The sequence below is a fragment of the Myotis brandtii genome, unplaced genomic scaffold (assembly GCF_000412655.1).
Source record: "Myotis brandtii unplaced genomic scaffold, ASM41265v1 scaffold82, whole genome shotgun sequence".
Lineage (NCBI taxonomy): Eukaryota > Metazoa > Chordata > Mammalia > Chiroptera > Vespertilionidae > Myotis > Myotis brandtii.
In genome coordinates, this window is record NW_005371324.1 from 928,962 (window position 1) to 941,505 (window position 12,544).

A 12,544-nucleotide genomic window follows, 5' to 3' on the forward strand; every position below is an offset into this window, starting at 1 on the left:
GAAAGATACCAGGTAACATCACTTTAGATTGTAATCCTCTCCTGTGTATTTGAGCCTTCTGGTCCTAAATTGGCTTCTGTATTTAAATCCTTCAATCTTTTTTCACCTTTTCTTTCCATTTTCATAGATGTCTTGTTCCCCTGGAAACCATCACTCGACAGTGTAGTTTAGTAATCAGAAGCCACTGACGTGATAGCTGTTTGCAATACAGTTGACCCTTGAGCAATCCAGGGGCCCCCTGCACAGTCGAAAATCACATGTAACTTGACTCTACAGTTGGCCCTTCCCATCCCGGATTCAAACAACTGTAGATCAAACAGGATTTTTGATCTGCGGTTGGGAAAACACGGCGGGGACTGTGACAATAGGTTTTTTGATCGCAGTTAGTGGAATCTGTGAGTGTGAAACCTGCGGGTAGAAAGGGCTGACTGTATTTATTGAAAAAAACCTACGTGTAAATGAACCTGGGCACTCAAACCCGTGTTGTTCAAGGGTCAACTGTGTATGTCATTCAATTGTCAAGAGGTGTAGGACCTTGATTACTTTGTTTCCAGAACACCCTTATAAATAACAGAAAGCCCTGGTTGGCCCAGCAAGTCCTGTTGGTTTAGCATTTAGTTGGCTCTTTCTGTTGCCTCTTTAGAAAGATCTGGCTTCACCGTGAGGCCGGTGGCTGGATACCTGAGTCCGAGAGACTTCCTGGCGGGACTGGCCTATAGGGTGTTCCACTGCACCCAGTACATCCGGCACGGCTCGGACCCCCTCTACACCCCGGAACCGTGAGTACCCACACAGGAAGCCTGGGCTGGCGGGAGACACCACACTGTGAAGTGACCAGGCCCTCTTTCCCCCCTGACTTCACCCTTTGGCCAGTGAGGGGCACAGCACTGACCCCGAGAAGGAAGAGCTTACTGGATGCTCAGGCTCCTCAGCTGGGCACACGGGGCCTCTGAGTCACGTGTCGCTTTCATAAAGCCATGGTCCATATAGACAACGTTTCATGGAAAGAAACGCAGAAATTCCAATAATCGGGACAATTCCTACCTTGCAGGCTCTGCTCTCATCAACTCATTTAAAAAAATGTATATTTTTAAATTGATTTCAGAGAGGAAGGGAGAGGGAGAGAGCGATAGAAGCATCAATGATGGGAGAGAATCATTGATCGCCTGCCTCCTGCACGCCCCCCTGAGGATCGAGCATGACCTCCTGGTTCATAGGCTGACGCTCAACCACTGAGCCACACCAGTCGGGCTCATCCACTCATTTAATCCACATGGCAACCCTATGGAGTAGGTACTGTTATCATCTCCACTTTTACTGATGAGAAGACACAGGCAGGAGAGGCAAAGCTAACGTTGACATGCGTGCCTCTTGCAGGAGCAGGCTCCTCTCACACTCACCCCTCCTCCTGTGGTCCTCACATCACCCCCAAACTCAGAACTCTGTGCCATGCTCTCCCTGCTGTCCTAGTTTTCTGCACGCTCCTCGCCCTACCCACCCGCCTCTAGATTCATATGGCGTTTGTGATTCTTCTTGGGCTCTGTCAGGTTTCCTCAAGGGAATTCGTCTTTGGGACTTTTATCCTACCTCTCCTAGACAGTGGGTGGGCTAGGTGTGCAGAGAGAAGCGAGTGTGTGGGCTAGGTGCGCAGTGGGTGGGCTAGGGGTGCAGTGGGTGGGCTAGGGGTGCAGTGGGTGGGCTAGGGGTGCAGTGGGTGGGCTAGGGGTGCAGTGGGTGGGCTAGGGGTGCAGTGGGTGGGCTAGGGGTGCAGTGGGTGGGCTAGGGGTGCAGTGGGTGGGCTAGGGGTGCAGTGGGTGGGCTAGGGGTGCAGTGGGTGGGCTAGGGGTGCAGTGGGTGGGCTAGGGGTGCAGTGGGTGGGCTAGGGGTGCAGTGGGTGGGCTAGGGGTGCAGTGGGTGGGCTAGGGGTGCAGTGGGTGGGCTAGGGGTGCAGTGGGTGGGCTAGGGGTGCAGTGGGTGGGCTAGGGGTGCAGTGGGTGGGCTAGGGGTGCAGTGGGTGGGCTAGGGGTGCAGTGGGTGGGCTAGGGGTGCAGTGGGTGGGCTAGGGGTGCAGTGGGTGGGCTAGGGGTGCAGTGGGTGGGCTAGGGGTGCAGTGGGTGGGCTAGGGGTGCAGTGGGTGGGCTAGGGGTGCAGTGGGTGGGCTAGGGGTGCAGTGGGTGGGCTAGGGGTGCAGTGGGTGGGCTAGGGGTGCAGTGGGTGGGCTAGGGGTGCAGTGGGTGGGCTAGGGGTGCAGTGGGTGGGCTAGGGGTGCAGTGGGTGGGCTAGGGGTGCAGTGGGTGGGCTAGGGGTGCAGTGGGTGGGCTAGGGGTGCAGTGGGTGGGCTAGGGGTGCAGTGGGTGGGCTAGGGGTGCAGTGGGTGGGCTAGGGGTGCAGTGGGTGGGCTAGGGGTGCAGTGGGTGGGCTAGGGGTGCAGTGGGTGGGCTAGGGGTGCAGTGGGTGGGCTAGGGGTGCAGTGGGTGGGCTAGGGGTGCAGTGGGTGGGCTAGGGGTGCAGTGGGTGGGCTAGGGGTGCAGTGGGTGGGCTAGGGGTGCAGTGGGTGGGCTAGGGGTGCAGTGGGTGGGCTAGGGGTGCAGTGGGTGGGCTAGGGGTGCAGTGGGTGGGCTAGGGGTGCAGTGGGTGGGCTAGGGGTGCAGTGGGTGGGCTAGGGGTGCAGTGGGTGGGCTAGGGGTGCAGTGGGTGGGCTAGGGGTGCAGTGGGTGGGCTAGGGGTGCAGTGGGTGGGCTAGGGGTGCAGTGGGTGGGCTAGGGGTGCAGTGGGTGGGCTAGGGGTGCAGTGGGTGGGCTAGGGGTGCAGTGGGTGGGCTAGGGGTGCAGTGGGTGGGCTAGGGGTGCAGTGGGTGGGCTAGGGGTGCAGTGGGTGGGCTAGGGGTGCAGTGGGTGGGCTAGGGGTGCAGTGGGTGGGCTAGGGGTGCAGTGGGTGGGCTAGGGGTGCAGTGGGTGGGCTAGGGGTGCAGTGGGTGGGCTAGGGGTGCAGTGGGTGGGCTAGGGGTGCAGTGGGTGGGCTAGGGGTGCAGTGGGTGGGCTAGGGGTGCAGTGGGTGGGCTAGGTGTGCAGTGTGTGGGCTAGGTGTGCAGTGAATGGGCTAGGTGTGCAGTGTGTGGGCTAGGTGTGCAGTGAATGGGCTAGGTGTGCAGTGTGTGGGCTAGGTGTGCATTGTGTGGGCTAGGTGTGTAGTGGGTGGGCTAGGTGTGCAATGTGTGGGCTAGGTGTGCAGTGGGTGGGCTAGGTGTACAATGTGTGGGCTAGGTGTGTAGTGGGTGGGCTAGGTGCGCAGTGTGTGGGCTAGGTGTGTAGTGTGTGGGCTAGGTGTGTAGTGGGTGGGCTAGGTGTGCAGTGGGTGGGCTAGGTGTGCAGAGAGAAGCGAGTGATGATGCTATGCTGCTCTATCATGGGGACCCGAGGGCAAGCTGTAAACCCCTTCTTGTTAATGACTTGGCCTCATGACACATGGCGTTGTACACTCTCTCAGTGTAAAACACCGTAGGTCCTTTTCTCGAACTTTCTGAAATTTCCACTGCCTTCAAGGTGAACAGTGTTTGTCTTCTCTGGCAAACACTCTCTCACCATCCTGTGCACAATCACTCCTTCAGAAAATTTGTCATTCATTCTCCTTATTACCCACCTGTTCGATGTATTTAACCATGCTAGCTTTTAACATGTTATACTGTGTCTTACTGCTTCCCAGAAAGTGTAAAGTACTCGAGTGCTCTGAATTTTACTTCTTTTTGTGCTTCCAACAAACATTTATTGGAAGACTACTATGTGCTTGGGTAGTCTGGGGACAAGACAAGGTCCCTGCCCTCCTGGAAGGATGGGAGAGACAACGGACAGCATATACTAGTAAAGAGAGCAACGATTTTCCACCCTTTCTACCTCATGGCACACGTAAACTAATTACTAAAATTCTGCGGCATGCCAGAAAATATTTTTTGCTGATATGACAAAAAATAGGTATATTTTTTGATTTGTTCACAGAGAATGGCTATTGTATTGGCTGTCGTCATTTTTTAAAGTTGACAGTCAGCGGGAAGAGAGGTCGGTGCCCTTGACTAAATAGTCAGGAATTGCATGTTTAAAAAATTTTTGTGGCACACTGGTTGAAAATTGCTGAGATAGGTAGATAATATGGTAGCAGGTAAAAGTGCGGTGATGTGCTAAAAATGCTATGAAGACAAATAAAGCAGGTGATGTGAGATGTTTTTTTGGATTGAGTCATTAGGGCAGCCTCTTGGGAGGTGACATTTGAGTAGAGACCACACTGTATCATGGGGAGAGAGAAGAGCAAAAGCAAAGACCGAGGCTGGGAGCTGTCACTGCCCCCCTGTGCTCCATTCAAATGAGTGCCTCATCCTAATTTTAATCTAATTTGTTACCCATTTGTAATAATGTGATTTATAGTAAGAAATGCATATTTGGTCTTTGCCCCCATTTCTAGTACAGAGCTTCTAAAACCTTTGAAAATTTCCTTGGTGAGAGAGAGAATGTCACATGTTATATTCATGAGGTAGCTTTTGGAAAATCCTTAGGTCATCTAACAAAGTAAGCTGGTTGTCAGGGGAACCAACCCTGATTGAAGGGTTGGAACTTTAAGACCCACTCTCCTGGCCTCTGGGAGTGAAGAGGGTTTGGAGGTTGACTCTGTTGCCAATGGCCAATGATTTAACCGGTCATACCTGTGTACTAACCCAACAGGATGGTGTTCAGAGAGCTTCTGGGAAGCTCTTCACCCGACCCACATACATGCCCCACATGTCGCTTCAACTGGATGCTCATCTATATTTTTTATCATATTTTTAAAGATAATATAAACCAGTAATCTAGTAAATAAAATGTTTCTCTGAGTTCTGTGAGCTTTTCTAGCAACTTAATCGAACCTGAGGAGGAGTTCAAGGAAATTTCTGGTTTATAGCCAGTCAGTCAGAAGCGTAGGTAACAATACAACTGGTGTCTGAGGCCCAAGGCAGTGGTTATTGGAGCCTCCAACCTAAAGCAGGTTGGGCTAGAGCACCAGTGACAACCTGGACTTGTGTGACTGGGGTCTGAAGTGGGTGGGGAGGGCAGGCTTGTAGGACTGAGCCTTTACCCTGTGGAACCCAACGCTAACTCTGGGTAGGTAGTGTCAGCATGGAGTTAAATTGTAGGACACCCAGCTGGTGTCTGAGAATTGCTCTTGTTTGCGGGAGTGGCCCCTCTCCAATGTTGGGATTGGGGCCAGGAACCCAAACGACCACTGTTGTTCAGGCCACTGGGGTTGTCACTTTACTTATGATGCTGTTTTACTTCAATAATCTTGTGATTAACGGACTGCCATGGTCTCACTGGGAGCAGAGAGCCCTTGGAGGTTTAAGCAGTTAAGTAGCTGATGGTGGAGCGAGTGGGCAGAGATTGGAGTTGAGCCTGCGAAGTCCCCTCCTCCTTTTAGGTGGGCATGGAGCTCACTGACCAGGTGGGTCCCTACAGAGTCTACATTGTTTTTTTTTAAAGCTCCTTTCAGCTTCCCTGAAAGTGTTTTCAGGGTAAACAAAGGTTACTTATAGGACTCCAGACACTTGGAAAAGAAATGCTTCTTAGAGTGGAGTGAGGGCTCAAAGGAGTGTTGTCAGAGTTGGAAAGGCAATCTCTAAATCTAGCCCAGAGGGTTTACAAATGGCCCTGTTTACAAATAGTAGGCACTTTGTTAGTTCCCTTTGAATACCTGGCCCTCCTGAGACCAGTGATAGCGTGCCAATTGGTCTGTGTGCGGAGTGAGAGGGCAAAGAAATGAGATTTTAGCCACAGAGGTCTATAAAATTTTGGGATAATGTGTTACATTTTTATTGAAGTACTTTTAGCCAATTCATTCAGCAAACATTTATGTGCAATGCTAGCAGGGAGGTGCAGTGGATTCAGCGATGAATAAAATATAGCAGGTGCTTTTTAAAGCAGCCCACATTCTGGCAGAGGAGATAGAAGCATAAATAATTATAAGAGAGTGTGGCGAGGGCTATAATGGGCTGTGTACAAAGTCTTAGAGGAGCATAGAGGAGAGAGCAGTCCCAAAAGGCTTTTCACAAGAGGTATAAACCGAGTGGGGGTCGGGGTGGGGGATCTGGAAAGGGAGATAGGAAATTCTTTTTTGGACAAGGCAGGGTGTGAAGGGAAGGGAAAACTTTCAAGTCAAGGAAACAATAAGTGCAAAGTTGTGAAGGCACGCAGAGGCATGAATGATCGAGGCTCGTTAGGCCAGAGAGGCCAGAGCACAGGTTATGTATGAGGGATGAAATGTTTCTTCAGGCCACAGTGTAAATGGTTATTTGTCAAACTAGGCCCTTTGGATTTAATTATGTAGACAGGAGGGAGCTATCCAAGGTTCTTAGGCATGATTGGATAATCTTGTTTGAGAAGAATGAGGGGGTGGTGGTGGTGGTGGTGGTGGTGGTGGTGGTGGTGGTGGGGGGGGGGCAGGGGTTGGGGGGAGGGAAGTGTGGAGAATGAACTGGATGGAAAAACAGACAGGGAACTCACATTCCACTGAAAGGATCTAGTTTATAAGGTGTTGAACTAGAAAGCGTCAATGGGGTAGGACAAGAGGGCACCTGTGTGCAAAGAATCACTGAGATGGAATGAACAATATTGGGTGACTGTAATAGGGGTGAGGAGAGGGGAGGGTCCCGAAGGTAATGCTGAAGTTTTTGGATTGGGAAGCTAAATGGGTAGTTATTGCTAATAGTGACTGAGAATATTGGAGGAGGATCCTACTTGGAGGGAAGAGGGAAGGAAGAGGGAAAGGAGGAAGTGGGATTGGGGCATGTTGTTTTTGAGGTGCCCTCCAGATGTTCTGAGAAGCTTCTGGCAGCTGGAAATACTGGTTGAAATTCAGAAGTAAATTTAAAGTGCTCACTATAGATTTGAGTGTTTTCCTCTTCCCTGACTCCTACTATGACACAGATGAGCAGAGTTTTGGGATTTGCTAAGTTAGGGCTGTTTCTTGGAATTGGTGGGCTCAAATACCATTCTTTAAAAAACATAATTATTTTATGAATAGGTAACCCATGTAGATGATTCAGAATTCAAAGCTACAAAAGGGTACACACTGTGAACACTGAGTTTCTTTCTCTCCTCTGCCCCCTCGACACCCACTTGCTCCTCCCCAGAGTAGCTGGCCCCAGTTTGCAGTGCATCCTTCCAGAAACACGCTACGCAGACAGAATCCTCAGTACTGATTCCTTGAATCCTTATGTGTTGCAAAGTCCTAAGTGCCTCACCAGCCACAGTTTGCATCGATGGGACAGTATACTGGAAGCGCCGTTTCCTGCCCAAGCACTTCCACAGGCATTGTTCTGCAATGAAATTCCATTTCCTCGATTGAAAACCAACAAGAGGGCAGATTCTCCAATTTGTGAAGTGCAGCTTGGCTAATGCCTTTGGTGCTTGTACTCTGCTTCCAAACAACTGCCTTCAATTGCCGAGCTGTTGCTGTGGAGGCAGCGCTAATGAGACAAAGTTGACCCTTGGAGACGCAGGTAGAAAGGAGAGTGAAAGCAACAAAAGACATTATCTGAAAAAGGAATTCTTCTTTTTCCTTTTCAGTCTGTGTAGAATGCATTTTGGTGTCATAGCTTTCAACACACGTTGGGTTTTAAACATGTCTTTGGCCTGCATTTGCATTTTAGACTCTGGATTCTCTCAATCTGGCCAGAGAATGGAACTTGAATTTAAGAAATGATGCCAGGTTGGATTGGTTTCCTGGGGGAAAGTTTTCTGGCCTGGAGGACAATGAGGAAGTCCTGGAGAGTCAGGGACTCCTGCTTTTCTTGGTGGGAGGAGGGGCTTTCTGTGTGCTTCTCCCTGGATTGAAGGTGCTGCTGCTGGTGGAAGTAGGGACATCCTCTTGCTCTTTCTCTCTTTAAGCAGCACCCAAGGCAGTGGTTCTGCACTTGGCTGTTGCATAGCTGCAGGCTTTGATCAGCTGTGATCACAAGCAACTTTGTCACTAATTGAGTATTGAAATTTGCAAATGATTTCCTTTAAAAAATCAATTGGGTGAAATTCAAGGTTATTCCAATAATAGCATCCCTTTCACTCAGTAGAATGAGAGGGAAAGATCTAGAGTTCCTAGGTGTATGGGTGTGTGAGCATCACCCAGCATGTGGGTAGTGGCAGAGCAAAAGTTTGAGAAGCCCCATTATCTCCTGGCTTCCTTTTTGCCTCTCTGTGCCATGCTGCATTCTCTGGCCTCCTCATCTTCCCTTAGGGCACGGTTTCCCAACCTTGGCACGATTGATATTTTGGGCCAGACAATTCTTTGCTGTGGGGAGCTGTCCTAGGATATTTGCCAGCATCCCTGGCTTCTACCCACTAGATGTCCTGCAGATATGACAACCAAAAATGTCTCCAGATATTGCCTAATGTCCCCTGGGGGTCAACATGGCTCCCAGTGAGAACCACTATTCTAGAAGAAGAAATCTGACAGGTCACATGAACACTGCTGCGCTGTCTGCTAATTATTACACTTCTTCCTCTTAGAAGCAATCTCTAGACATTGTTTCCTTCTAAAACACAAATCTGAATGTAGCTTTCTCTTGTTTAACCCTGTTGGTTCCCTGTTAATACAGGGAAAACATCTGATCTCATTAAACCATGTCTTCTGCTTTTCTTTCTGCCTCTTCTAAACCTTATGCTCCCGCCACACTGACTTCTCAACATCCCCATGAGCCTGCTGATTCATGCCTCCATCCCTCGCACAGGTGGCTCCTTCTGCTTGAATGCTCTGGTAAAATCCTTTCATTCTCTAGGATTAAAGCGCAGCCTCAACCTTCTCTGTGAAGACTTTTGTAGGCAGAGCTAGATATTCCTGTGGCACTTGGCCTTACTTCTATTTCATTGCTTACAACACTGCATGGTGATTGTTCATGCGTCAGTCTCCTTCCTAAGGCTGTCATTAGCTCAAGGCCAGCTGGCGAAGGCAATACAGAAACAAGTAAAAGCTGAGTCCAACGTGGGCTGGAGCCATGAGCAGCACCACCACCGGGATGTGCCAGGTTCGAGATATCCTCAGATCCCAGATCCCCCTGAAATCTGTGGAGTGAGGGAGGGTGGGGAGTCCTGGGGACACAGTATGTGGCAGTCGAACCTCTTTCTGGAGGGCTACAGCCCTCTATTGGTGAGTGTCCTCCACTCACCCCAACAGCTTTACTCTAACTTTAGGGACTGATGCTGGACATCCCTCTATGAATAAGGCACTTTTGCACTTCAGTGTCTTCAGGCAAAATCATGAACCTCTAATGGTGGAAATGTAGACACCAGTTGAAGCTATTGGACCACTACTTGAAGAACAGCCTTCTTTTCAAATCATGCCCAGCAACGGGAAACCTGTTTTGCTCATCTATTTTGTTTTTGGGATAAAGTTAGTTTCAGAATGAAGAAGTTGTTATTCATTGTGAAGCTGAAGAAGAGTAGGGAAAAGCAACGGGAAGATTTCCCCCACCTCCTCTTATTAAAATGAGAGAAAGAGAAGGAGAGAGGGAGGGAGGTAAAGAAAAAAGAAAGCCCCAACCACATCTCACATGGTGCTAAAAAATGTACATTTTCTTCTCTTTTGGGTAACTAACCTTGAATATGATCCCACCCGAAAGGCAGGGAAGCTCATTGCCTTACCTTTAAAACCAATGCCACTCTGTGACACGATCTAAATTATATTTGAACTATTCAAAATACTGTGTCACGAGGTAATTCTACGAGATTGGCAACTTCTGCCCAACATTAGAGCAGGTCCCTACAGGACTGTCATGTGGATGGATGTGTTGTCCGTGTCTGACATGGGTGGGTGCCCCTCCCTCAGGAAGGAGAGTGGATCAGACATTTGGGAACATGTCCTCATTTGTCTGTAGAAGCTTCTTGCTGGAGGGTGGTGATGCTTCAGTTTAGGAAAGTCTTGGGCATCCTGGGCATCCTTGGGCATCCCCAAAAACAAAATAGATGAGCAAAACAGGTTTCCCGTTGCTGGGCATGATTTGAAAAGAAGGCTGTTCTTCAAGTAGTGGTCCAATAGCTTCAACTGGTGTCTACATTTCCACCATTAGAGGTTCATGATTTTGCTCTGGTCCTCAGGGGGGTGCTTTGAATTTCTGATGCTCTATTTACCCTACTCTTCCTAGCTCTGCCTTGGTTCATTTGCCTTTTCTTCCCTTGGCACTTCCTTCTAGGGCAGGGGTGGGCAAACTTTTTGACTCGAGGGTCACAATGGGTTCTTAAACTGGACCGGAGGGCCGGAACAAAAGCATGGATGGAGTGTTTGTGTGAAGTAATATAAATTCAAAGTAAACATCATTACATAAAAGGGTACGGTCTTTTTTTTTTTAGTTTTATTCATTTCAAACGGGCCGGATCCGGCCCGCGGGCCGTAGTTTGCCCACGGCTGTTCTAGGGGATCTGTGGTCTCTCATCTTTGTGGTTCCTACAGACTTGTGTTTTGTGTGAGGTGGATGTTAAATAGTTGCCAACTGAATGTTCATTGTGCACACGTACTTGGGTATACTCTTTGCAATTATAACTGGAGTCCTGATGGTCAGTGGTATCTTAGCAATGCAGCTCTTTAATTAGAAACACAGTTTAATGAAACCATATTTTCCTAGGGCCAAATTTCATGCTTTCCTTCAAAGCTTAATGGACTGACTGAGGTCTCTGAAATGAAGGGGGTAGGACAAGAAGACACTATTTTCTAATGTATTACTCCTATATATATGTAGGAAACTCCAGCCTTGTTCTCTTCAATATAGGTCAAACCCACTCTGATCTAGATTTCTGGTTGGAGACCAGAGGTTACCAGATGCCTATGATTCTCTACTGATGCCCTTTGGAACATAAAACATTGCCCAAGGCAGTGTTGAAATACACATCCATACCACAAATCCTTACCCCTCGTCTATTGTTCAGGGAGAAGCAACTGGGAATTTAAATATAAAATATGCTTTTTGACATCAATTCTCTGAGGTTGAGTCAGTACAATATTTGTCTTTCCAAAAGAGCTATTGCAATTTTGCACTAGAAATCCCTTTTTAAAAATGCTTTAATGAAAACATTTTAAAATATTCATTCCAGTTTACATATCAGATGTTGAGCTTAACATACTAGTAACAAAAATACTAGTGTACTTGGCTCAACATAACATAAACTTACTTCATTGAGGAGTTCTAAATTCAAGGCTGCAGTGGGATGCCTGCTTATTCAGCCCATCTGATGTGGGTGTATCGTCTGCTCATTCCTGGTGGGTCACTTTTCAAACCAAAGAGTAAACTAAGTCTACCCTTAGGAAATAATTCAGGACACTAGTGACTAATATTGCAATGTTTATTGCATAGTGCAACTAAATGCCTTTGCATCAAGGAAAACCTTTCTTGTTGCAGTTAGCGTTTTTAGGGCAATTAATGTTACTTTATTAAATATAACTTTTAAAGTTTAAAAAAGGTTTTGCAGTCAGGTGCTTTTTCTTATAATTGCCACCATGTTTCAATTTTACAAGAAAAAGAAAAGTGAATTATTTCTGACACTATTTTTCATCTCTTTTTGAAATAAATTAGACGAGTTTTATGCCTAGCCCTGCTCATTAGAACAGAACACCTTCTAAAACTGGCAGGCGGTGCCATTTCCTTCCTTTTCTTGCGACTCAGACCTTAGTCCTCATTTGTTAAGTAACAATATCAGCAGGTAAAGACACAGGCTTTCACATTTATAAGGGTTAGCTGCTCCTCTGTTGATCGAACAGATGCCTCGCACTAGGTCTGTAATGAGAGGAAAACATAGGATCTTTCCTTTCCCAACTTTCCCTGCGTGTTGACATCTGAGAGACTGGGTCTGTGAACTTGTCTGATTTAAGCCCTGGCTGTCCTGGGTGTTTTTAGAATCAGGCCTGGCTGGCTGAGGTCAAGGCTGGGCAAGGTCTTACTGCAGAGCCGGGAAGATAAGCCAGAGCTTCGTAGACTTTAACCTTCATTCCTAGGAGCTCTGTTCAGCTTAAACCTGCTCCTTCCCGGGGGACACCCGAGCCCGAGCCAAGCTTCCTGCCCAGCAAACTGGCTCCCTCCACAGCGCTACTTTCATTGTTGCTGCTCAGGATTGCAAGCAGCATTCCTACCACGATTTTCAGAAAATGGCATGTTCCCTAAAAGCCGATCCCATCTGGCCTCTCTTTCCTGTATTTTAGCCCAAAACTCATAACCCCAGCATCACAGCCATCTTATCCCTCAGGAGAAGTTTGGTTGGGGCTACACCCAGGGTCAGTTAAGATGTTTAAGGCCCCAAGGCCTAAAAATACTGTCATCTCTTCTATCTTTCAAATTAGATAATTTCAACAACAGCAACAGCAGCAGCAATATATTTTTATTGATTTCAGAGAGGAAGGGAGTGGGAGAAACACAGAAACATCAATGATGAGAGAGAATCATCAATCAGCTGTCTCCTGCATATCCCCCACTAGGGACCAAGCTTGCAAACTGGACATATGCCCTGACCGGGAATCGAACCGTGGCCTCCTGGTTCATAGGTCTAAT

General features: G+C 48.2%; 1 protein-coding gene across 2 annotated transcripts in view; it reads left to right on the forward strand.

The window, feature by feature from the left end:
- The window catches only part of TPH2 (tryptophan hydroxylase 2), a 109,813-nt gene that overhangs the window by 47,118 nt on the left and 50,151 nt on the right, over positions 1 to 12,544 (forward strand). For both annotated transcript variants that reach the window (XM_014531692.1, XM_014531691.1), the window contains one exon: positions 644 to 779. In XM_014531692.1, the coding sequence (XP_014387178.1) occupies positions 644 to 779 (136 nt within the window). The remainder of the gene's footprint in view (positions 1 to 643; positions 780 to 12,544) is intronic.